Genomic DNA, 26,971 nt, shown 5'->3' with positions numbered 1-26,971 from the left:
CCAGGAGGCAGAGGTTGCAGTGAGGCGAGATGGTGCCACTGCACTCCAGCCTGGCAACAGAGTGAGACTCTGGCTCAAAAAAAAAAAAAAAAAAAAAAGAAAAAAAGAAAAAGATAATGAATTCAATTTCAAGATGTCCAGTAAGCAGTTAAAAATATAACACTGCAGAACAGGAGTGATGGAGATCCCATTAGTGGTTGCCAAGGGAATGGATGTGATTATCCAGAGAGAACATACAGAGTAGCAAGACAACTGAGGATACAGCCTTAGAGAATGCTGATATTTAAAGGGCAGATGAAAGAAGAGGAGGCAGCTGAGATTAAAACAGACTGAAATGGACGCAGGACAAGGAAAAGCAAAAGTTGAAATGATGTGATTTGGCTAAAGGAAAGGATCCAGACTCGTAAGATAAATCAGACTAAGAAGTTAGGAATCAATTTTGTGGCCAAAGATCTTCAAACATTGGAGGTCTGGAAGGCTCATACTCCAATTCTCCCCATTTGCCCCAACCACAGGTGCTGGTGTTCACTGCAGGGTACAGTTTGAAAATCTGTACCCCACAGATGTGGGGGAACAAATAGTCATGGAGAGTTTCTGAATGGGAATTAACATGAATAGAGGTGGCATTAGGAAGACTAATCAGAAACCCACGTATAGGATTAATTGACAAAAAAACAGATTTTGCAAGCAACTAAGGAACCAATTTCAAAGATGGAAATGAGGACTTGAATAAAGATGTGGCAGTTAGCATGAAAAAAGCAGCTTCAACAAGACTTCACCAGCCTAAGGTGTTGGCCAGGCTTTTTGGTAGGAATTGCGACCCTTTTGGGAGTTTTTTGGGGGGTACAGGGTCAGTAACACAGAGGCACTGGTCTAATGAAGGATTAACTTGGCAATGGTGATTAGGATTGAATGGCAGGTAATATAGGAGATAGAGAAACAACAAAATTATTGTAGCTGCACAGGTGTGAAGCGATGAGAATTTGAAATAAAGTTTAGCAGTAGGCATTCCTTAGTGACATTCTACTGTCTTTTCCAGAATGGTACTTCCAGTTTCTGACTGACTCAATTTCTGGTCACCCAGTTGGGAGATATGCCTGGGCATGTCAGGACAACAATTTAGGTCAAGACTCCCCAGCAAGCACGATGCCCTAGTCTAGGCTGGCATTATACCAGGCTCTTACCTCCCATCCAGCCCCCATTCTACCACTTCTGTTTCTTTGCCTTTACGTCTCTTCTACTTCTGTAAAATATCTGCATGTTGTCATAGTCATACACTACTTGTAAGCATCATTTTCATCCCACAAAATCTGGCAGAACAAATGGGATACTGGCCCAGGTGCAAGAACTTGGTTTTAAATTTAGCTCCACTACTGAGTCCTGGGCATGCCATTTAATGTTTTCTGGCCTAAACTTTACCTTGAAAATAGATTACGAATTAGATTAGCAATAGTTAACTCTGAGAAACTGACAAAAACTATGGACCCCTTTCTCAGAAGATTAACATCTGCACAGAGAAAATCTACATACCACTTCAGATTTATAAAGCCCCTTCTAGTCTACCTATGGACTCTTTAAGACAGTGGGGGGTTTTTTTGTTTTAATATGTGTACCAGGATCAGCTGAAGTACTTGTTAAAAATGCAGATCTCAAGAGATTTGGATTCACTATGTTTGGGGTGTGGGTTCAGCAATTTACATTTTTTACAAAATACTCCAAGTAACTCTGACGCAGGTCTCCTATTATGCACTCTGGCATCTAGAAAAACAAAGCGCTTCAGGCATCCCAGCATCTCAAGTTAAAAACTTTTGGACCACTAAAATTCATTCTGAATCTAAAATTTCTGTCTGTCTTTGCGGGTCTGTATCGAGATAGGAGTAATAAATAAAATTCAATATCCAGGTGTTAAGCCTGAATCACTGCTGGTGTCATTAGCATAAACAGCAAAGTCTGAATTTTCCCCCTTTTAGTAAGGAAGTTGGTACTAAACGCATTTGTTTAAAAACAGGAAGAAAATGCTTGAGGGATATTTACAGTTAGTTACTAAACGCTTACAAAAATCAAGTCAAATAAAATAAAATCCCAAACCTGGAATCTACAACTTTCTAAAGAAATGTAGGGCCAAGCATGAATCTCTTGGGGGTGGAAACGTTTGTTTCCTCCAAATCTTCACAGTATTAAAACAAAGATACCACAGCAACAGGTTCCAGTAGTACAAAAAGCATTTCTCTTGTTCACAAAAGACTTAGAAGTATTTGCAAAATGACACTGTTTGAAAATTATACAGCAACAGTTTAAACTACCATACAATCCTAGAGTCTAACAAATTCTGGTTTATTTTAGGTACTTTTATCAGCATAAGATTTGTGGACAGGATGAACAACTTGGGCTTAAAAGCACTTAAAACTTTCGTGGCACTTTGCATAAAGCATTTTACTTAATTCTCTGTGAAGTATCACTTCCATTGTATAAAGGAAGAAAGTGACCCCAAGATTCAGTTAGTTAACGAGCCGGGCCGGAGCAAAACCGGTCTCATGAGGATTTCGTGTCCCCTTCTACGTGTCAATTTCCACACGCGTTCTCCATCCCAAATGGTATGCACCTCTCCAGCAGAGACGCCACAGTCCTCTTTCCTTGCCTTAGTTTCCCTAGCCAGGGCTCCAAAACAGGGAAGGAGGGTGGGAGAGCGTGAGGCGGATAAACGCAGGGGTAAGTCTCACTCTGGCCTGAGGCCTCCAAGCGTCGTCCTTGGCTGGCTCCGGGGCAGAGCAGCGGAGCGGGACGCAAACCCAAAGTCAGCTCCTTCCTCCGCCCTCCCCGGGCCGGCCTCCTCGGCGCTCGCAACGACGAAGCCAGGCTGCGGCGAGGGAAGGCGGACAGGCCTGTGCTGACCGCGACCAATAACATTTCCTACAGCGGTCCTGCAACTTGCGATCTAACGGGCTGGCGTGACTGCGGGGAGGGGGAAGAAGCGACAGCAACATTTACCTCATCCTCATCCAGCCCGGCCGCTTCCGGCCTTTCCGGGTCGCCCATCGCGCAGACTCCGCCGAAGCTACGGGCGCTGAGGGAACTGAGCTAAGCAGGCTACCTCCAGCTACGACAGGACGCAGGTGGTCCGCTGGTCCGCCCCGCCCCCAGCGCTAGGGACCCGGACGGCCCCACCCCGCCGCGCCGGCCCTGCTTTCTCGCCGGTCCATCGACCGTGACTCTACCAGCGCCGGCCTGGCCCCGCCTCCCCTGCCTCGGGGCTCCGCCTAACCTCGGCCAGCCCCGCCTCCCCGCCTCGGCCGACCCGCTTCCCCAACCTGCGGCCTAAGGGATCCTCCCCGCCTCTGCCCGCCCTGCCTCCCAGCCTGCGGCCTTAGGGATCCTCCCAGTCTCGGCAGACCCCGCCTCCCCTGCCTCGGGGCTCCGCCTATCCCGGCCAGCCCCACTTCCCCGCCTGCGGCCTAAGAAAATCTCCCTGCCTCCGCTGGCCCCGCCCAGTCGCCCGGCTTTCCCCTGAGGGACGCCGCCGGCTTTGGACGGCCCAGCCTACTCCAGCTGGCCCCACCTCACCGCATCGGTCCCGCCTCCTCCGCTCGCGCCCTCCGGACGCCCACTCCTGAGGAGCTCACCTAGAGCCCTCGCGGCCTCTTTTTACTGCCGGCCCCGTGAGGGAGTCGGCTCGCTGCCCACCCCGCCCGTTCCCAGCCCGCCTCGCCCTACCCGGGCTCTAGCCACCTGGTGCGGCAGGTGTCCTGCAGGTCGGCTCCAGATTCCCGAGCTCGCCCTTGTGGTGCACCAGGAACACGGTGCTTTGCGCTAGCCCGGCCTGTCCTGAGACACTGCGGGAGGCCAAGAGAACGCGCTGTTGCTGTGTGAAGCGCCGGGGACGAGGCAGCTACACCGCCAAACACTTCGGTAGGGAAAGGGCTGGCTGGTTTCGTGCGTAAGCAACCGAAAAGGGGAAGTGGCTGGGGGAAAGTGTGTGTGTGAATGCGGGTGAGTGAGGGGGAGAGGGACAAGTTACTAAAGTCAGGAAAACATTTTGAAAAAAAATAGTTTGGTCTAGCAAAAATAAAATGGAAGAGAGATTTAAGTAGTTTGAAGCTGAAAGATTGACGGGATCTTGCCGTGACCTGAACAGCATGCACCTGTTTTGTGGATGGCTGAAGGATGGTAAATAGGATCAAGATCTCACTTTAAGCGTTGAAAATGCTGAAAGCTCTTTCTCAAACCTGCCATAGCGTGGGGGTAGACAGTCTTTCTTAAAGCAACTACTAGGGGTCAGATGCTGAGTGAAATTTTTTTCATCTGTGAACTTTAATAGCCACATAGATTCTACTAAGCAACTGAGTCTCAATTTACTATAGGCCACTTGGCAAATAATCAGATTCATTCACTTAATGTCATCAAACAGTACTGTGTGTCGGGCATCATGTTTAGGTATTCAGGATACAAACATGAATGAGTTTGGTGAAAAAGAATCATCATGGGCATGCATTCTAGTTCCCTCACTTATTAGCCATGCTGCCTTGGGTCAACCTCTCTGAGACTCAGCTTTCTCATCTGCAGGATAAGAATAATAATCCCTTCCTCATAAGGTTGTTGTGTGAATTTAATAATATATGACTTGTAAAACACTTAAGGGGTGGGAAATTACCTTGATGCAATGGTAGCTTCCACGTACGAGTCAGGCCATCCCAGAGGGTCATGGAACTCGAGACCAGGAGATCGAGACCAGCCTGACCAACATGGCGAAACCCCGTCTCTACTAAAAATACAAAAATTAGCCGGCTGTGGTGGCGCATGCCTATAATTCCAGCTACTTGAGAGGCCAAGGCAGGAGAATCGCTTGAATCCGGGAGGCAGAGGTTGCAGTGAGCTTAGATCGCGCCATTGCACTCCTGCCTTGATGTCAAGAGCGAAACTCCATCTCAAAAAACAAAACAAAACAAAAAAATTGTCCTTGGCTTTACAGTCATAAACGAAATACATTACAATTCTTCAACTGAAGAAGATATGCAAAAACTGTTATGGTGTTTTGTTTGTTTTATGTGTGGGTTGTTTTTTGTTGTTAAAACAGAGCAAAATAACTAACTGGAATATAAAGATAAGACCTCAAGGAGCATGGCACTAATGGAGAAGGGAGTCTTCGCAAAACCATATTTCTTTTTTTTTTTTTTTTTTTGAGACGGAGTCTTGCTCTGTCGCCCAGGCTGGAGTGCAGTGGCCGGATCTCAGCTCACTGCAAGCTCCGCCTCCCGGGTTTACGCCATTCTCCTGCCTCAGCCTCCCGAGTAGCTGGGACTACAGGCGCCGCCACCTCGCCCGGCTAGTTTTTTGTATTTTTAGTAGAGACGGGGTTTCACCGTGTTAGCCAGGATGGTCTCGATCTCCTGACCTCGTGATCCGCCCGTCTCAGCCTCCCGAAGTGCTGGGATTACAGGCTTGAGCCACCGCGCCCGGCTGCAAAACCATATTTCTTCCCCCATCCTGTCTTCATTTGATGTGGATCAAAAGATAACATTGGCCAATTGGTTAAAAAATGCAATACGCTTTTATGCATTATAACTATGGCATATACAATATGCCATAAAGACTATATGAAGATGTAAAATTCTGTTACTCCTAGAGATCTTGCAGTTACACATTTAATTGTTTACATAGTTACATTGTAACTAATATATACTTTACATACAATAAAGTAATGGGGAAGAGGAAAATGAAAGGATAGAGAAAACTATAGTAGTCAGGGTGTGGTGGAACCAAATTGCAGTTTTCCAATTGAAAATGCATTCTTGGTAGCTAAGAACAGAGTTCTGTTTTAAAGTAGCAGACTCCTTTTTCAGTCAAGACCTCCTGTCCTTGGAACACATTAATTGTATCTTTAGCCTCCCGCTCCAACTTTACAAGTGTGTCTATTTCATTGATTGGTTGCACATGAAGTCTAGAATCTGATCAGCCTCATTGCCTAACCCTGTTCACAATAGGCTTTCATTAATTTACTGAGCAGTATATGCTTTTTTTTTTTTTTAAAGATGGAGTCTCATTCTGTCACCCAGGCTGGAGTGCAGTGGTGGGATCTCGGCTCACCGCAGCCTCTGCCTTCCAGGTTCAAGTGATTATCCTGCCTCAGCTTCCCGAGTAGCTGGGATTACAGGCGCCTGCCACCACACCCAGCTAATTTTTTTATTTTTTTTAGTAGAGACGGAGTTTCACCATGTTGGCCAGGCTGATGTCGAACTCCCGACCTCAGGTGATCTGCCCGCTTTTGCCTCCCAAAGTGCTGGGATTACAAGTGTGAGCTACTGCGCCCAGCTGGGATATGCCTTTTAATCTTAAACTGCACCACAGACCCATTCTGCCCTGCCACCTTCCAATTAATAGGATTGTTGTTCTCAATCTTGCCTCCTTCCTTGGGCTTTCCGTCAGCCAGAGTCTTCTTAACTGCCACTTCACAAAATGGGTGTCAGTTCTGTGCCAAACAAGTGTACAAGCTGTACCCTGTTAAATCATTTTAAAACATAACAGCAAGGGGAAAGAGATTGAGTGGACTAACATATTTTGGTTAGGATGTGGGAAGGGGAGAGAGTGGAAGGATTATACTGTCTGAATCTTAATGTTACTGTTCATGTACTGTTTGATGCATCAGCCTTCCTTGCTGGTGGTGTCGTTATGAGGACCATAGTGAGGATGAGCAAGAGAGCTCAGCAGATAGAAGGTGGAGCCAGCACACACTTTTCTTTTGGAGAACTGGTGGAACCTGACTCCAGCTGTAACTGGATTTATAACCAGTTATAATAAACCTACTGAGCAGTTATGGATGGTATCTGTGTTTCTTGGACAGAACACGTGTGGGGCCAGAGTGGATCTCACCAGTGAGTGGCTGATTTAGGGATAACGTAGTTGTCAGTCTGGCAGTAACATGATCATTCCCTTATGAATATTTAAGATTTACTTGGGGCTGGGCACAGTGGCTCAGTCCTGTAATCCCAGCACTTTGGGAGGCCGAGGCTGGCGGATCACCTGAGGTCAGGAGTTCGAGACCAGCCTGACCAACGTGGAGAAACCCTGTCTCTACTAAAAATATAAAATTAGCCGGGCATGGTGGTGCAAGCCTGTAATCCCAGCTACTCGGGAGGCTGAGGCAGGAGAATTGCTCGAACCTGGGAGGCGGAAGTTGTGATGAGCCACGATTGCGCCACTGCACTCCAGCCTGGACAACAAGAGCGAAACTCCATCTCAAAAAAAAAAAAAGATTTACTTGGTCTTTCCAGCCCTTTTAATCTAAAAATGGAACTCTCGTGTGTTCCATTATTTTTGTGTATGTTCAATACACGTATGTTCCGTTCATCCTATTTTTGCCTCACAGCATAATTATTTATACATAATACATCTTACAAATTCCATTATGTCTAACAAGTCATTTGCTCCCATACTTAGTTTCTCTCAATTTCTATGGCAGAATTGAATATTCTTAAATAACATAGCAAAAACACACAACGGTACTTAGAATAGTGTAGTCTGGATGAGTTTCCCCCAGGATGTTCAAAGTTATTGGGAGAGCACATGAAAACAATAACATGTGTAACTGAAAGATCTCAAGGAGTAAGAGGATTCTGCATCTTCATATGGACTTTATGGCATGTTTTATTTCCAAAAATGGCCATACACTATTTCTGGTACCATATGCTGTTCCAGAACTTGGATACACCTCCCATTAAAAGGTGATGTCTAATGCGCTTCCCTTTGCATATGGGCCATCAATACTAACTTTTTTTTGTTTGTTTGAGACGGAGTCTCACTTGGACGCCCGGCTGGAGTGCAGGGGCATAATCTCGGCTTACTACAACCTCCGCCTTCTGGATTCAAGCGTTTCTCCTGCCTCAGCCTCCTGAGTAGCTGGGATTACAGGCACGCACTACCACGTCTGGCTAATTTTTTGTATTGTTAATAGAGACAGGGTTTCACCATGTTAGCAAGGGTCGTTTTGATCCCTTGAGCTTGTGATCCGCCCGCCTCAGCCTCTCAAAGTGCCGAGATTACAGGCGTGAGCCACCGCACCTGGTTATTAATACTACTAACAAATAGGATACAGTCAGGTGCCATGTAACATTTTGGTCAATGATAGACCCCATATATGGTGGTGGTCCTGTAAGATTATAATGGAGCTGAAAAGTTCCTATCATAGCGACGTTATAGTCATAGCACAACACATTACTCGTGTCATGTTGATGCTGCTGTAAACAGATCTGCCAGTGTATAAAGTATATCTCATATCATTACATATACTGTGTAATACTTGATAGTGATAATCTATATTACTGATTATGTATTTACTATAGTTATCACTATTTTAGTGTAAACTACTTCTACTTACATATATAAAAAAATCAGTAACTGTAAAATAGCTTCAGGCAGGTCCTTCAGGAGGTATTCCAGAAGAAGGCATGGCTATCATAGGAAATGACAGCTTCATGTATTTATTGCCCCTGGAGACCTTCCAGTGGGACAAAATGTGGAGGTGGAAAACAGTAGTATTGATGATCCTGACCCTGTGTAGGTGCAGACTAATGCATGTGGGTGTCTTAGTTTTTAACAAAAAAAGTTTAAAAAGTAAATTATTTAAAAAAAAATAGAAAAGAGTTTATAGAGTAAGAATATAAAGAAAGAAAATTTTGTGCAGCTATACACTTCTTATGTATTTATTTGTTTATTTATTTATTTATTTTAGAGATGGAGTCTTGCTCTGTTGCACAGACTGGAGTGCAGTGGCGTGATTTTGGCCCACTTCAACCTCTGCCTCCTGGCTTCACACCATTCTCCTGCCTCAGCCTCCCGAGTAGCTGGGACTACAGGCACCTGCCACCACGCCCAGCTAATTTTTGTAGCTATACACTGTTTTAAGCTAACTCTTGTTACAAAAGAGTCAAAAAGCTTTAAAAAATTAAAACATTTTTTAAACAAAGTTATAGTAAGGTAAGTTTAATTTATTGAAGAAAGAAAAATATTTTTCATAGGTTTCTTGTAGCCTAAGCATGCAGTATTTATGGCATCTACAGTAGTGTGCAGTAATACTCTAAACCTTCACATTCACTCACTCACTGACTCACTTAAAGCAACTTCCAGTCCTGCAATCTCCATTCATCGTAAGTGCCCTATACAAGTCGCCTTTTTTAAAAAACCTTTTATATCATATTTTTACTGTACCTTTTCTATGTTTAGTTACACAAATACAATTGTGTTACAGTTGCCTACAGTATTCAGTACAGTAATATGCTGTACAAGTTTGTAGCTTCGGAGCAATACCATACACAGCCTAGGTATATAGTAGGCATTACCATCTAGGTTTATGTAAATACACTCTATGATGTTTGCACAATAATGAAATCATCTAATGACACATTTCTCAGAACATATCCCTGTTGTTAAGTGATGCATGACTTTTAAGCCTCGTTCATTAAGGACACTACAGATAGCTTTGGTCTTGTTGTCTCTCTTTTGGGCAGTTTCCTTGGGAACTTGGGTACCATGCTAAAGGAAGCCAAAAACTAGCTCACACAGAGAGACTACATGAGAAGCCCACATGGAAAGCAAGCAAAGCACCAGCCAGGTGCTAGCATCAACCTCCAGATGTGTGAATGAATAAGCCTTCAGAGGAATCCAACTTGTAGCTGTCATGCCTTCCAGTTGAAACCCCCAGACATTATGGAGCAGGAAAAACAACATCTTGGGTTCTGTCCCAATTCCTAACCCACAGAATCCACAAGCATAACAAATGGTTGTTTTAAGCCACCAATTTTGGGATAATTTGTTATGCAGCCATAGGAACTGGTCTAGCATCCATTCCCATTAGAGATTTGTGTGGTGATTGCTTAAGAAGACAAGCTAGCCTTTTGTATAGAAAATATGTAATTTCAAGCTACTGCTGTCTTATTGTATGTCATTCACTGGGTAAATCCCCATTTCTCAAACTTGATGTCTCAACACCCCTGCCTTTTTTTTTTTTTTTTTTGGACAGAGTCTCGACTCTGTCGCCCAGACTGGAGTGCAGTAGCGTGATCTCAGCTCACTGCCATCTCCACCTCCCAGATTCAAGGGGTTCTCCTGCCTCAGCCTCTGAGTAGCTGAGACTATAGGCACGCGCCACTATGTCCAGCTAATTTTTGTATTTTTGTAGAGATGGGTTTTCACCGTGTTGACCAGGCTGGTCTCAAATTCCTGACCTCAAGTGATGGGCCTCCCCTGGCCTCCCAAAGTGCTGGAATTACAGGTGTGAGCCACCGTGCCTGGCCGCAATCCCTTTTAAATAAAAAAATGTTCACAGCCACTTTGATACTGACTTAAACTACATATGTATTGTTACTTAAGTATGTACAAACCTAAGACCAGTAATAAACTCCTTATTCTTGGAGCTTTACACAACTAAAAGTAGATTTATAAATTAAATACAGGCCGGGCGCGGTGGCTCAAGCCTGTAATCCCAGCACTTTGGGAGGCCGAGACGGGCGGATCACGAGGTCAGGAGATCGAGACCATCCTGGCTAACATGGTGAAACCCCGTCTCTACTAAAAAATACAAAAAACTAGCCGGGCGAGGTGGCGGGCGCCTGTAGTCCCAGCTACTCGGGAGGCTGAGGCAGGAGAATGCCGTAAACCCGGGAGGCGGAGCTTGCAGTGAGCTGAGATCCGGCCACTGCACTCCAGCCTGGGCGACAGAGCGAGACTCTGCCTCAAAAAAAAAAAATAAATAAATAAATAAATAAATAAATTAAATACAAACAAGACTATAGAAATGGTAAAATTCCAGTTTGCAACCAAAAGCAATGAATGATGATGTTGCTTTGCTGAAACTATATTGCATCAGTGTGAATTTTATAGTGACCATCAATGAAGCATGTTTTTTTGCATCCTAGCCATGGGATAGATAACTTTTTCTAGAACTCTTTTTATCAGTTGCCTTTCATAAGGAACAATTGTGTCATTTACATATTAAATTCCATTCTTTAAATTTGTGTCTATTTGACATCAGTGCCATCATAAATGGTCAACCAGGTAATTCAAGATACTGCATATATATTAAGAATCAAAATAAGATGCTTGTGGAAAATTGGCAGATCCTGAACCCTAGTTTGAAAACCACTAAACAGGTCTATATTTAATGAGCCATTCATTTATAATTCAGGAAGGCCTCCAGTGTGAAGGAAGGTGAGAATTTTGGAGTTAGGTTGGTTTAGAGCTAATTGGAATAGGCCAAGTGCAGGATAAAGCAAGCTTGAAATAAGGCAGTGGTAGTGGGGAATGCAAGAAGAATCCGTGCATGTGAGTTAAGTAAATGTACTCAAGATGACTTGATCAGTGGTTGGATATGGACTTTAGGGTAGAGGGAGGATTCTAGGATGACTATAAGTTTCTTTCTTCCTTCCTTTTTTTTTTTTGAGATATAGTTTTGTTCTTGTTGCCCAGGCTGGAGTGTAATGGCACGGTCTCGGCTCACTGCAACCTCCGCCTCCTGAGTTCAAGCAATTGTCCTGCCTCAGCCTCTCAACTAGCTGGGATTACAGGCATGTGCCACCATGCCCGGTTAATTTTTGTATCTTTAGTAGAGACGAGGTTTCTCCATGTTGGTCAGGCTGGTCTCGAACTCCCGACCTCAGGTGATCTGCCTGCCTCAGCCTCCCAAAGTGCTGGGATTACAGGCATGAGCTACCGTGCCCGTCAATGACTACAAGTTTCTAATCCAGAGACTAGGCAGTTAGCAGTGCCTTTTGCCAGTGAAGTCTTAGTAGGAAAACAGTGAGTTGTTTGGACATGTCAAGATCATGATTCTCATGAAATCCAATTGGGGGTTTCTAGTTATGTGGTTCAGAACTGATTGGCTCAGCCGTAGATCATCCAATTGGGGGTTTCTAGTTATGTGGTTCAGAACTCATTGGCTCAGCCGTAGATTTGATCCAACTGTGACAACCTGAAAGCCATACTTAGCAACCCTTCACATTAATAGTAAGTAAAGCAGTTTTTGCAAAAGAATTAGCAAGCAATATATATTTTTTCTAAAAAATTTCAAGTTCAGTACAAAGAACATTTTCCCTCTTAACTATTTCAGAATAAGTTGCTAATATGTCTAGGCTAAATGCAGAAAAAAAGAAGTGAGGCAATTTTCTTTTACTCATAAGTGTGAGAGCATTGGAAAGACTCTCACACTTGGGTCATAAGAGTTGGATAATAAGACAACACTTCAAAGCTGCAGAGTTCCAGGTGAGATAAAATCAACAAGTGACAACAGTATGTTCCTAAATTGCATTGAAGTTGGTCATTTGAATCCATTGAATGAATTTAACATTCTACTGGGTACTGGAGAGGAAAAGGTAATTGAGATGGAGTTCCTATACTAAAGGAACCTAGAATAGAGGAAAAGGTAATTGAGATGCAGTTCCTACACTAAAGGAACTTAGAGTAGAGGAAAAGGTAATTGAGATGGAGTTCCTACACTAAAGGAACCTAGAGTAGAGGAAAAGGTAATTGAGATGCAGTTCCTACACTAAAGGAACTTAGAGTAGAGGAAAAGGTAATTGAGATGCAGTTCCTACACCAAAGGAACTTAGAGTAGAGGAAAAGGTAATTGAGATGGAGTTCCTACACTATAGAAACCTACAGAGTAGAAGGGGGAAATCAAGCAGACACATTATTCAGAGGGAGTACAAAGAAAGTAAGACAGCTTTGTCAAGGTGGAGGGTGTAGGGCAGGTCAAGGAGAGCACCTCAAAGAGGTGGGTAAACCAGATTCTGAATTATGAATAGGAACTAACCATTCCAAGATGAGGGGCCATAGAGAGAGGGCAGTAAGGTCAGAGGGAGCAGTATTTATACAGTCTCCAAGGTGACAGAAGTCATAACCTACCAGGGGACTGCAAGTCTTTCAGTATAACAAGATAGCAAGTAAATATAAGGCTGTAAAGCAGGATACCAATCATGAAGGGCCTTGTCGAGTTTGAACTTCATTTTACATAGCCATCTGTGGAAAGTCAGTGTATTTTAAACAGGTGAGGGAGTAAAATGGTTAATATGCATTTTAGAACTTGTTCTGCCTCTATATATTAAAGGAAACAAAACAAACAAACCAGTTAGTAAGTTATTGACATAATCTAGGTAGAAGGTGGTGGATGTGGATGTGGAGAGAAGTAGATTAACTCAAGAGTTCAATATTTAGTAACTGTAGTGCTTGATGGTTAATATGAACATAGGGGTAAAGAGGGAATTGAATGATTCCACATTTCTGACATGGGAACTAGATGATTTACTGATTCATAAATGATTTTTGACCAGGCATTGTGGTACACACTGGGCTTAAGAGAAACGAACAAGGATAGAGTTTCTGATAGCCTCTGCTATTGTGGAGGGTCACTAGGAGAAGTCAGACAATGAGCACGTAAACTAGTTTTGGATAGTACATGGATGGACCAAGAGTGGTGAGAGTGGGAATATCTGTGAAGCTGTTAAGGTGAAGTCATAGCTGTGGGAGGGCAGGGGCCCTCTTGTTACTGTATTTAACTTGCATTGGTTTAGGGCATTAGCAGTAGGGGAAAGTACAGAATGACAAAAATTTGCCCAGAAACCATAGTTCTTTTTCACTTTCTCAGATCACTTAAACACTTCAGCTGCTGTACCTTAAACTTGGCAAGTTTTTGCCTCCCTTAAACAGGTGTCCCAAGATCTGCTGAAGTTTTATTTTAAAAATAAGAGAATCAGTGTTTTACAATGCTTCCAAGAAGTTCATGTGATCAAGAAAACGTACATCTCATCCAAGTCAAGGACCATAGCTTTTCTATATAGTGCTCTACTGATGCACTTATTATAGGTAATATAGTGGTTGCAGATATTTGGCACCTTTTAGAAATAAATTCTTTCATTCAAAAATTATGAGTGAGGGCCAGGTGCGGTGGCTCACGCCTGTAATCCCAGCACTTTGGGATGCCAAGACAGGCTGATCATCTGAGGTCAGGAGTTGAAGATCAGCCTGGCCAACATGGTGAAACCCTGTCTCTACAAAAATTGGCCCAGCATGATGGTGAGTGCCTGTAATTCCAGCTACTCAGGAGACTGAGGTGGAGAATCGCTTGAGCCTGGGAGGCAGAGGATGCAGTGAGCCAAGATTGCACCTCTGCACTCCAGCCTGGGCAAAAGAATGAGACTCCATCTCAAAAAAAAAAAAAAAAGAAGTGCTTACTTTGATCAAGGCCCTGTATTTCAGGTTACAGAATTTCTTTTAACATCTTAAATTTTATCAACATTGGACGTATCTTTTTAAATGCATGCTTCTCCACTTTCTTCCAGAGCATATAGAACAGTTTTGAGTGGATAACTATCCTGACGTAAAGTAAATGTTAGCCTTGAGTGCTATGTTTGAATTGGGTAAGGCTGCTGGCATGTCATCCTTATGTAGCAGGTGCAATATTTGCAGTATTCAGACTTCTAGACCTGGTGCTAACCAAATGTTTCTACGTTAAATGGCTTAATTCTGTTGTGTTTTTTAATGTTTTCTAGCTTCCTTGATCTTAATTTCGCTATTTCTGGTCTGTGTTAAAGCAGGAACCTGATGATCAAAAACTCTTAAGAATCAAACTCTCTCCTTCTAATCACTGTACTTGGACTTCAGTGCCTATATTTTGAGGTTACTATGACTTTTTTTTTTTGAGACGGAGTCTGGCTCTATCTCCAGGGTGGAGTGCAGTGGCGTGATCTCATCTCACTGCAACCTCCGAACCCCTGGTTCAAGTGATACTCCTGTCTCAACCTCCCGAGTAGCTGGGATTACAGGCACGCACCACCACACCCAGCTAATGTTTGTATTTTTAGTAGAGGTAGGGTTTCACCGTGTTAGCCAGGATGATCTCAATCTCCTGACCTCGTGATCCACCCACCTCGGCCTCCCAAAGTGTTTCATCGTGTTAGCCAGGATGGTCTCGATCTCCTGACCTCGTGATCCACCCACCTCGGCCTCCCAAAGTGTTGGGATTACAGGCGTGAGCCATGTCACCCGGTTGACTGTTTTGTTTTTACTCACTCCTCCATACCCCAATCTGTTTCTTGGTAGTTGAGGATCACTATGACTGTTTTTATGTAGGCAGAATTTTTAAGAAAACAACACAAATTCAGGTATTTGTTCCATAAAGGTACTAAAAAGTAAATATATTAAAGGTGATTGTCACATAAGCCTTCCATTTCTACAGGTAGTAACAGTGCCTGTGATTTCACTAGACAAAACTGAACATATAAAAATGTAGTTGGCTACCTGGGAGCCTGAGGCACTTTGTTTACAGATAGTTTCTTAGGGCTAAAACACATCTAACCAGAACCATGCCATAAGCTTGCCAGAGAATCACAATACATTTAAACATCATAAATAGCCAAATTTCATCTTCCCCATTGAAGACAGCATTTCAGATACAAGTACATGGGCTGGTAATGTTTTTCCTGAAGAGATCCTACTTGTATCGAAGTCAGCCTGTAGCTGATTTAAAGTTTAGCAGCTAGAAAGAGTCTGAAAAAGATTCAGAAAATTGAGTTATTTTACCCATGAAACATACATCTGCCCTTTTAGAGCATGCAGCTTTTCGTACCTTAAGAACAGAAAGTTAGCTTTTCATTTTAAGGTGCCGTGGATGATTTTAGACAGTTCTCATATTGTCAGAGTTCAAATTGTTATCCTTGGGGATAATTACGCAGGACAAAAGTGTTTAGAAATATTTAGCAAAAATGTATGAATTACTGCCTTTTCATAATGCAGCCAGGACTTTCACTGGAATGTTTTGATTATCCTATGACCAGCTCACTTATAGCTTCCACAGAATAGTACAGCACAACGTGTAGTATATACAAGTTCCAGAATGCCACCAGCTCACTTATAGCTTCCACAGAATAGTACAGCACAACGTGTAGTATATACAAGTTCCAGAATGCTTGGAGTTGTACCTCACTTTAGCACTAATTAGCTGTGTAACGTTGAGGAAGTTGTTTAACCTGTGTCTCCATTCCTCTTGAGGATCATAATAGTCTCTTTCTCATGGGGTAAAATCATATATGTGGAACACTCAACAAGATGCATGGCACATACTAAGTACTATAATAAAAGTAATTTAGAGAAACAGAAGATACTTTGCTTAATCCAAGATACCTTGAGGTAAATTTAAAAGTCACATTTTAAATACATTCCTATTGTTTTTCATAAAACTATCACTTCTGTGGTAATCAAACGGTGTTTAAATAATCTATGTTTATGCCTACTTACATGGGTTGATATACATAGTAAAAATATTTTCATTCACTACCCAAGCACAGTCTATTGAAAGCACTTCAACCAGCCCCTTATCAGGAGGAAGAATCCAACCTAGGACTAGTTTCTCAATAGATGTACTTTTCCATAGGTTATAAGTAGTTGTAAGTAGGAAAGGTTTGTCTCTCAGGAGCTTTCAGCGGGACATTTATATTTGTAAATAGAAAGGAAATATTCTTTCGGCAGAGTTTCACAATCACCTGGGATGATCTGAATGAAGATTTCTGGCCTCTACCGAAGACTTACTGAATCAGAAAGGAGGCAAGAGGATGAGGAATGCTTAAGAATCTGCATTAACAGACTCAACAACTGAATCTTACTACAGAAGCATGGAAACTACTGCCTCAAGGGATTATCTCAACTTGAGTTTAAACATAGGAATTGCTGACTACCTTTAAACATGTAAAAATAGTATCTTTATGAGAGGGATGTTGTTTGGGGGCAGCTACTAAATAGTGAAATCATTCCTTTAGAATACCCTCTCAAATCTGCCCCAGTTATCCATTATACTGGGTAGTCTTGGTATTCAGATGATTTAGGGAAAAAAAGAGTAGTAGCAAACTCTGAAAACACTCAGTAAAGTTCATCCTTGGTCTTCTCTTCCTAAATTTGTTTTCAATTGTTAGATTTAAACACTAAACAAGACCAAAAGAGAACTTTATTTTACATGTCTTTATTTTACATTTAGAACCATTTTATGATTTACTTTAAAAAAAAAGTTTTCAATATTACTAAAAGTATTTTTTAACCAAAATCTTGATGTAGGAAGACTTAAGACATTGTGCATTATTTTAAGTATTTTCATTTCAGTAACTATTAAAAATAAATTCACAATTAGGGTTTCAAATGTCCTAATCATACCTAATCTGTTCTCATTTAATATTTTATCAATCCCATCATGTGCATACAGAGGTTAAGGTGATATATAAGTTTTATATCTTTCAAACACATTGATGCTAATCAGCTCTTGTTCTAATTACTATTTCATTTATTCAGAAATAGCATTTAGACATAAAAACCAATGTCTCACTTTGTAAAATAACCTTTGGCTAATTTACACACATCTAATACAGCGTGTTATATAAGTTTTAAGTAATACAATGAGTCACTACTATCATTCAGCTTTAAATATTTTTAGTGTTAACAGGGCTGAGAATATCATGTGGTTCAGTCTTCTGAAGGAAGTTATATAATAAAAGCATAGTGCCTTTGAACATGAAGACTATCCTCAAGGCCAGAAGTCCTACAAAGGAACTGAGAGATTCCAGAGAATTGTTCTCCTCATTTTTAATATGTAAAGTAACTGTTTTAAGTCACTTCACTTAAGACTTAGTGAAGAAAACAGTGTTGTTATGCCACTGAAGAAAGCTACTTAAACCAGAGTAATTTTGGGATATTAATCCTAGGCTACATAATGGGTCATCAAAAAAAAAACCTGTCAGTTATTAGGTGTAAGTTAACTTCCTATGCCAAGTAAGGGGTCACACTTCACTTCCTTCATTTGTAAAAAGAAAAGGTGGCCAGGCCAGTGCCATTTAGGATTCTCTGCTAACTGTAAAATGTGGACTGATTTTCTTCTGTTTCTTATAGTCCAGGTGTATATAAACTTCCAGTTCTTTAAATCAAAATTTTTATGCACATAACCATGTCAGTGTATTGCCCTTAGTTTAAAAATGTACAACTACATAAATAAAAACTATTGTTTCTTCAATATTACTTGACATTTCTTCTGTAATTTCTTTATTTAAAAAAGTAAATGTAACAAGATACTTAAAAAAGGCTAGATACAAAAGTAGTTAAGCTGCTCACGAACATTTAAAATTTTCCAAAATGTATCTTCAATAATCATGATCTTATAAAACATTTTACAGTTATCAGAAAGTGCCCAGGCTGAGTTTACATAACTGAAATACCTTAGTACAAATGTCTAGTTAGAACTGAAGTGCAGTAACCTCTTGACTGAACTGCTCGTTGAAATAGGGATACAAAGAAAAAGTTGATTGTGATAAAAGTATTGTGCATTGGCCCCATCATATGTACAAAAAAAGTGCCCTCACTCAAATGAGCAAATTACATGCAAAATATTAGTGATATCATTTAATATCCTAGAGCTCAATGCAGTCAAACCGCAATAAAAGTGGTTTTTGTAGGTAAAAGTGATTTCATCTCTTAAGATCTGAATGTCGAACTTTTTTACAAGTTCCATATACATGATACACAGTTGCAGCCAACCACAAATTAAACACCATAAAAAAAGTTAAAATGAAAACACAGAACATACTTAATTTTTTATTTTGAAATTCCCTATTCCCTCTATACAAGAACCTTTGCTGAAACAGTTTCCACAAAGGCAGCAGTGAATTTTCAGAACATTTACATTTTTTCCCCCTCAGCAAAAAGATAAATCACAGTGTAAATTATGTTGTTCTGCTGTCATCTTTGGCTGGGGTTAGACCCAGAAGTTGGTGACTAGCAAACCAATATAGCCAAATGTTGCTAGTGCTCCTCAGGCCTTTAAGCTATAAACTGAGAAAGGAATGTCTGCATTTTATCTCTTTAAGGTACCACCAGGGGGGGTATGACAGCATTAACTTCCATAAACTTTTATAGACAAATGGAAAAAATCTACAAAATTCGCTAGTAATATTACACAGCAATACACACTTTTTATACTCTACACAAAACCAAAATTCTTGGTCTTAATGGCGAGTAACAATTTCTGTTTGAGAATCTGTTTAGAGGAATAGAGTGGGACGTAAAGTCGAGAAATGCAAGTATTTGCAGTAGGAAGATGTTGGTCATCTGGTGGTCTTATTGTGATTGAGGGCATAGGCTGGAATCCTTCTTCACTGGCTGGCAATGATGGGCTTGATGTCCAAAAATAAACCTAAACAGGAATTTAACAGGTTAATATTTAACTCTTAACTCTGGCAATATATACACAAAGCCCTATTGTTATGAAAGGAGATATTATTTTGAATTGGGTTTTAAATATATTTTCTTATACTAAAAAGGAAAGGGATCATTCATACCTCAAGACAGGTTTTTGTTGTTTTTTTTTTCCCCAAGGGAGTAAGTCCAGAGTTAGTAGAGGAAAAAAAGGTGACTTTCTGTTACAGGGCCTCAGTATTTTCATCTGTAACATGAGGCTGTTGGACTAAATGGTTTCTAAGAGCCTTTCTTGCAGCTAAATTCCATAAACTGTCTATTAGTGGAAAAAAGGCTACCAAACAAAAGATATGGTCTTAGGTTCAAAACTCACACAGGTTATCTTAAAAAGTTATTTTGCATTAAGGAGCAAAATAATGTAAATAATAAAGCAAATAATAAAGCAAAAAAACTATTTACTTTTACATTGTGATACAGAATCATTTTATAATAGTAATTATTGGGGAACATGTATGCATCAAAATTCATGCAATAAGCCATGTTAACACTAAGTTATATATCTATAATAAAACTTTGTGCAACACAGTGTAAATGATGCTCATTAAATGTTAACTTACGCTTTTTAACTTAACCAAGGATATGCCTCCCTGAAATATTTCACTGAACATGTAACATTCCTCATCAGTCCATCCCTTCATGCATACATACGCATCATTCTTCAGTGTCTCTCTCTCTTAAGGAAAAGCTTTTTTTTAAATCTAATCATTTTAAAACGCACAATTTAACAATGAAGTATATCCAACTTCCTAGAATGACTAGGAAACCTAAACAAACTTATGATTTCCTGAAGCACAGTTGCATGGGAAAGCTCATCTAGAATTCTATATAAAGGGACAGAAAAAGAAAAAAGAGAAAACCTAAGTATCAGGATCTATAAATCTGAAAAGAAATAGAAAACCGGTACTCTGGAGATGAAGCTGATCCAAACCACTCATTTCATAGATAAGAAACAAGCTTAATGTAAAGTGTTTCTTCAAGGATGAATGTGATTAACCAGGGTAGATGACCTCACTGCTGGATCTCCAAGAAGTTGGAAGAAGAGAAATACTTTTACTAGTGAATTATACACTCCAAGAGGGAAATAAACTGTAGCGTTACCCAGTAACTCTGGAAACCTATCATTTGCAGGACTAATTAAAAATGGGAGAACTGTTTCAGAAACCCCATTCTTATGTCCTCTAGATGCATCAGGATGAAACCAACAATACGTGAAGGATGACTTCCCAAAAAGAGGAGAAGGGTAAGGGGGAGGAAGATACCATGATATATTGCTTACACCCTAAACACAGATTTTCAATAAGAGTTTAAGGTTCACAAATTAAAGCTGTTGACAGGAAATTCTGAGGTCTTCATAGAAGGTTTTCTTCTTTCTAAGATTGAGTCATTAGCAAATTTTTCTTTCAGTAGAAGGCAGAAACTGTCATGAGATTTAAGTTGGCTGACTGGACTGAGGAAATACTGGTTTAAAAACGGCAGAAAATTAAAACTAGGGAATAGATTAAAACAGATAACTTACAACTTATACCGGATAGCCAATCATTTCTATTTCTGTTTTTGGTGGTTCTTACAGACTTGATATGGCCCTTGTCTTAAGGAAACAAGGTGCCCTGAATCTGAAGACTGACTAAAGGTGGCAGAACTTAAGCTATTTTTAGGTGATCCTGAAACCAACAGGGACAGTTATGGTACATGACACTAGTGGGAACTTTAAGAGCCACAAGACTGGGAAAGTCAAATGCTGAAAAATTGTATCAAACCCACCTGGGCGACAAACTAAGTCAAAATTACCAGGGTGGCTAAAAGCTGAGAAATTAACTAGGTGGCAGGTAGGACTGCTGAACACACCTATCTCACCGTAGCAGAGAAATATTAGAATACACGTAGAGCCACGTAAAGATGAGTTCCCCTCCTTCCCTCCACCCCCTCCAAAATAAACTCCTGCCTGAACGAAGGTAACTGGGAATGTGCAAGTTTTTTCTTTCCTGCACAAGTTGTAACCACTTCCCCCTTATTCAAATAAAATAAAGGATATATCTAGAAATCTGATCATTTTAAAATATTTCCATGAGTGGTCTAGTTTAGAACTAAGGCTGGTTAGACAGGGGAAACGTTCCAGGAACCATGAAGAGTACGAGTATAGAAAGGATCTTCCAAGATTTGCTAGATAAGGAATGTCCTTCAAATTTCTACAAGAAAGTCAGCAGCATACTGCCTTTCAAGATTAATGGGCAGGATGATTTGGTTATGGTTTTACTTGATGGGTGGACATAAGTTCCACTAAGAGGCAGACTTTCCACTAAGATCAAAGCTTCTGTTATCTAATTTATGATTCTAAGTTAGCTGGGGCTCTGTACTAATAACATTCTGAAAGATTTAGTACCCACATATCACAATTAAGCTACTCTCTTCCTAGTGTGCAGATAACAATCAAGATAATACTCAGAAATTCTGTCAACACTTGGCACTAGTCAAAAGGATTAAGGATGTATACAGGGAGAAGCATATGTAGGCAGTACAAGAAAGAAAGATAAAAAGCCATGTTGCAACAATCAACTGTTATCTTCTGGGACTAAGGACAGCATATTAACAGCTAAATGTACTTCACTCTGCTTACAGCTTTAGTAGTACTTCAGATATTGTTACAGAGCGGAAACAAAAACTGCCTTATTTGTGACCTTCTATAATTGCCCTACCCCAAATTAAAATGACCAACCATTACAAACTTAAAAGGCCATCATACATGGTATTTTTAAATTTTGTATTTCCTTCTACAAATCTTGTGAAATTTTGTGAAATAAATTTTAACTTACGAGATCTTGTCGTTCTGTCATGCTCATCTTCTCTACTATTGACCAGAACCAACGCTTGAACTGCAGAAGCTTCTCAGCATTTTCTCCTACGAATGAAGAATGTAAATAAAATACACTATACCAGTTGTTGTTATTATCTGTAGAACATTACTAATCTTCTTATAATAAAAGGATACAAGATTAAAACATTATTTAAGACTTGGGGGGAGTGTCTAATTCCTAATACAGGAAATTAAGAGCATTTGCATAATGTAAAACCTCTACAGTTCATTAGTCAATCCTGACTCAATATGACCAAAACAAGACAAATGAACCACTAGCCTTAAACTTGGTATTTGCATGACTTTAATCTCATCTGTATGTCATTATTCTCATGATCTCAAGAAATGCAGATTCTCATTGTTTCACTGGGTGGGGAATGCAGAGAGGGGAGACCAGAGATTCTGCCTGTCTAAAATGCTTTCAGATGATGCCAATGCTGCTGATCCGAGGATCATACTTGGAGTGGCAAGATCTTAGGCAGTTTCTTTCGATACTCTGTCTTCCTTCCTAAATTTTTGGTTTGTAAATGAGACAAATTCTTATTAGTATTAAAAACTGTATTACAAGGTAGCACAAAAACTATTACAATTTATAATTTGGCTGAAGTTGCTTACAAAATAGGAAAAATAAAGGGGAAAAAATCAGTACCTTTGTGTACATAATAATCTTGGAATATAGGTATAATCCTTTCCCAGAGAACTTCTTGGAGCTTCTAATGTACAGTCACAGCTAAAAAGCCTATTCCTAGACCATAGGACTTTCAAAAGAAAGAATTGCAGCAAATCAAACATGGAGACAAAGGTTTTTCTTTCAAGAGGATTATCACTACCACTCCTTATTCTTCCTAGATTCCTAGAATCTAGGAAGTGTTTGTGTGCTACTGTGTTTTTAGAAGTGCGATTTGGGTTCAGCTCTATAAAGCAATCATCACACAAATTCTTTCATTAGGGAGTTTAAGCAACATGAATCAGAAAAGCCCAGAGTTGTCACATGGATTACTTTTTCTTAATCAGTATATACGAATCCTTTTTTACACAGTTGCTCACCATGAAAAATTTTTGTTTGTATTCATATTTTTTGAAACCTAGAAAAATTAAGCAGTAAAAGAGTTAAGAATAACCTAATGCTAAGCCATCAAAATACTATTTACTTCAAACATACCTTTAAAAATAATGTAAAAAATTGTTTTAATGCTTGAGTAATACAAGCAATTTCCCAAACCCTATAAATAGATCTAAGAACTTCAAACTCAGAAAATGCTGACTGACCTATCTATATAGTTCATTCTTTAAACTTTTTTAAAATGTCCTACCTGATTCATCATTGAAAGAGGTAAAACTGATCAGCATTTGCACGTTGACTTCACCGCAGCCATTTACCAAAAGCCTAAAATCTTCTGCCGTTAAATCTTCTAATGAATTTTTTGGAAGCACATCAAGGAGACCTTTCCTCATTGCCTAGAGAATTTCAGAAACAATAATACTTCATTTTCCATGTAACATTTATTTATATTATTAAAGCACAAGATCTAATTTTAGCAGCCTTCTCTAAGAATGTTCCCATTTTAAACCAGAAAGCAAAAAAAATTCAGTCCTGTATTTCTTATTAAGATTCAAAAGAGAGAAAGGCAGGAAGTGGGGAGGGAAGGCACAGTGAATAAGCTATATAGGTTCAAAAGTGAAGTAGTAGTGTTATATACCAGTGGTTTAACAATTTTAAAAGTTATGTTAATAACAAACAGGCTAGTCATCAAGAATAGCTTCAGTCTTAAAAGTGGTATCCTGTCAGCATCTCAGGAAAGATACATTGACAACAAACCTCCCAGATACAAACTCAAAAGCTAGATGTTTACTGAGAAATTATCATGTGCCAGGAATTGTCTTAGTACCTTACCTAATTCAATTTAATCTTACCCTCATTTTGCAGAGGAGGGATACAAGGCACAAAAAACTTAATTTGGTAACACCATACAGCTAGAGGGTGGTAGAGCCATGATTTGAACTCTAACAGTATGACTCCAAAGCCTGCACAATTGCAGCACAGGGATCAGAAACACTGAACACCACCAGTCATAAAGCTATATAAACATTTTACAGGCTGGGTGCGGTGGTTCATGCCTGTAATCCCAACACTTTGGGAGGCCGAGATGGGCGGATCACGAGATCAAGACCATCCTGGCCAACATGGTGAAACCCCGTCTCTACTAAAAACACAAAAATCAGCTGGGCGTGGTGGTGCACACCTATAGTCCCAGCTACTCAGGAGGCTGAGACAGGAGAATAACTTGAACCCAGGAGGCAGAGGGTGCACCGAGCCAAGGTTGGGCCACTGTACTCTAGCCTGGTGACAGAGCGAGACTCTGTCTCAAAAAAAAAAAAAAAAAAAAAATTTAACCCTGGATGGGGAAAGAATTAACGTAGTAGGATTGATGCTACTCTTTAGAAGGGCCTGACTGTACAGCTGGCGTTGGCTGATGTCTGAGAACTTGGCTTTTGCAATATTCCAACATTACTAGCTGACAAGGCTGTTTTGAATGTCTGGAGCAATGAACCATGCTATATCAGACTGCCTGGACTATTTGTGCAAACAATGCAGTTCAAGATGAATGTGTGCTTTCTTCAGGGATTCTGGAATTTCAGTAATCATGGCTGGTTGTGCAGACAGAAAATGCCAATGGAACTAGCCTCCAATAAAAACACTGAGCTCTGACTCCAAAGTGGGCTTCCCTAAGCACAAACAATGTATACATGTTGATACATTTCACTGGTGGAAGAACTGTGTTCTTTGCAATAACTCATCCCCCTGCTTGAGAGAGAATTTTGAAACCCTGCACCTGGATTCCTCAAGACTCGGCCTAATGTTTCTTTTTTCCCCTACTGATCTTGCTGTGGGTTCTTTTGCTACAATAAACCGTAACTGTTAAGTACAACTGCTTCTGAGTCCTGTGAGTTCTTTTAGCAGGTTACCCAAATTAGCTTTGGTAATAAAACTAAAGGTGTTTGTGGTATCGAAAGGATTGGTTTAGGGTCCTACCACTAACACAGTAGGACAAAGGACTAAGGTATATTATTTTACACATACATTTTAAAATATAAAGACAATTCTTTATCTGACCAGAATGTAAGCGATGGAAACATTTTGGTAAAAAAGCCTTTGTTCCTCTCAGTCTTGTCTCAGTAACTCTACCACTAAAACAGCAGGACCCTACAATAGTCGTTCTGGTACCATAAGCACCTTTTCCACACTTTTGTTTGCCAAAGCTACTGTCTCACGATGGCGTGGTTTTTCCAATAGTGTTATCAAAAAGAAAATGAGTACTTGGTCTGAATTCTTAAAATTAGGTGTAATTTACATTGTAAATAAAATATTTTGGTTTAAAAACTTTGGCCTTTTATAAATAAACTGAATATACTTAGCTAGGTTACCACACATGAAGACACAAATGGCCTCACTGGATCACACAACACTTTCTAGATACACTTACGTGTAAGGGCTGTTCTGCAACTACCAACATTCTGTGTTCTGCATATTTCCGCACATACTCATATACATTCTGTGGAGTGACTGGTATATTTACACCATTAGGAATGAGTTCGACCTGTGAAAAATTTACCAGTGCTATTTAAAGGCAATTTTGTCAAAGCAGTAAAACATTAACTGTTTATAAAACTAGTTCCTAAAATTTTTAAATATAAACACAGTTCTTTATTTGACCAGAATCTAAGAGATGGAAACATTTTAGGCCATAAAAAAGTACAAGCCGCTGGGCGCAGTGGCTCACGACTGTAATCCCAACACTTTCGGAGGCCGAGGTGGGTGGATCACAAGGTCAGGAGATCAAGACCATCCTGGTCAACATGGTGAAACCCCATCTCTACTAAAAATACAAAAATTAGGTGGGCATGGTGGCACATGCCTGTAATCCCAGCTACTGGGGAGGCTGAGGCAGAAGAATCGCTTGAACCAGGGAGTCAGAGGTTGCAGTGAACTGAGATGGTGCCACTGCACTCCAGCCTGGTGACAGAGCAAGGCTCCATCTCAAAAAAAAAAAAAAAAAAAAAAAAAAAGGTACAAGCCCTTCTACCTCAGTCTGTCTCACTAACTCTTGATCCATCTTTAACACCTACAGTATCCATTTCTCCTATGTGTTCACACATGTTCTTCTCTTTCAGTCCCTAACTAAACTGTCTATACATAAGACAAGCACAGTAGATGAACCAAATCTCTTGCCAGAATCAGAAAAGTGCATATTTGCTTTACCTGTCCTCCACCTTCTTCTTTACATAGGTCAATTGCAAATGCCAAATCCATTGCTGAGAAAACAGCATCAGCATCTGAACTCTGAGAGGCGAGGATTAGTTGCCGCAAACTCTCATACATTACAGGGTCAAAAAAAGCAAAATCATGCCAATTGACCTAAAAAAGTAATCATACGAAACTCAGTTATGAAAGAAACAGCTTCATTCAATTAGTTAATTAAAATCTGATAAAGAATTTTATCTAATTTGAAGATATACTGATACAGAATAATTTCCCACTTGGTATATAACTGTTTAAAGAGGTAAGTTTAATAAATATTTGGCTCTGACAATATTTGCTTTTCAAAGCATAAGAAGGGTTATATTTTGAAAAAATATAAAGCTAAAAGCATAATAGTTTTAAAGTTCTAAAACTGCAAAACTTTGCACTACTTATTAAACACCAATTATGGGGAGCAGCTGGCTCTGAACTTAATATACATCTTATTCTTGATAGTAACATAAAATATAGATTATTAAATTCAGATGATAAATCTGACACTCAAGGAAATTTAGTGACTTGCCCCAAGGTCACTTTATTGGGTTAAACTT

At 40.2% G+C, this 26,971-nt stretch overlaps 2 protein-coding genes and 1 long non-coding RNA gene across 3 annotated transcripts in view; 1 reads left to right on the top strand and 2 right to left on the bottom strand.

The window, feature by feature from the left end:
• Positions 1 to 3,273, bottom strand: part of RRM2B (ribonucleotide reductase M2 B (TP53 inducible)) — a 34,934-nt gene extending 31,661 nt beyond the window's left edge. Inside the window, exon 1 of the mRNA XM_011931414.1 lies at positions 2,989 to 3,273. Coding sequence (XP_011786804.1) covers positions 2,989 to 3,036 — 48 coding nt within the window. The 5' untranslated portion in view covers positions 3,037 to 3,273. The remainder of the gene's footprint in view (positions 1 to 2,988) is intronic.
• Positions 3,274 to 7,406: 4,133 nt separating this feature from the next.
• Positions 7,407 to 18,036, top strand: LOC105504107. The gene is made up of 2 exons (XR_001000573.1): positions 7,407 to 7,902; positions 16,507 to 18,036. It is a non-coding gene; the product is annotated as an uncharacterized LOC105504107 (long non-coding RNA).
• UBR5 (ubiquitin protein ligase E3 component n-recognin 5) overlaps positions 18,027 to 26,971 on the bottom strand; it is a 104,622-nt gene continuing 95,677 nt past the window's right edge. The window contains exons 54-58 of the mRNA XM_011931405.1: positions 26,382 to 26,537; positions 25,606 to 25,719; positions 23,434 to 23,578; positions 22,080 to 22,165; positions 18,027 to 19,207 (exon numbers count right to left, since the gene is read on the bottom strand). Coding sequence (XP_011786795.1) covers positions 18,995 to 19,207; positions 22,080 to 22,165; positions 23,434 to 23,578; positions 25,606 to 25,719; positions 26,382 to 26,537 — 714 coding nt within the window. The 3' untranslated portion in view covers positions 18,027 to 18,994. The remainder of the gene's footprint in view (positions 19,208 to 22,079; positions 22,166 to 23,433; positions 23,579 to 25,605; positions 25,720 to 26,381; positions 26,538 to 26,971) is intronic.

Source organism: Colobus angolensis, unplaced genomic scaffold (assembly GCF_000951035.1).
Source record: "Colobus angolensis palliatus isolate OR3802 unplaced genomic scaffold, Cang.pa_1.0 Scaffold121, whole genome shotgun sequence".
Taxonomy (NCBI): domain Eukaryota; kingdom Metazoa; phylum Chordata; class Mammalia; order Primates; family Cercopithecidae; genus Colobus; species Colobus angolensis.
The sequence above is the reverse complement of the archived record's forward strand: the minus strand, read 5'-3'. Positions and strand labels throughout refer to the sequence as shown.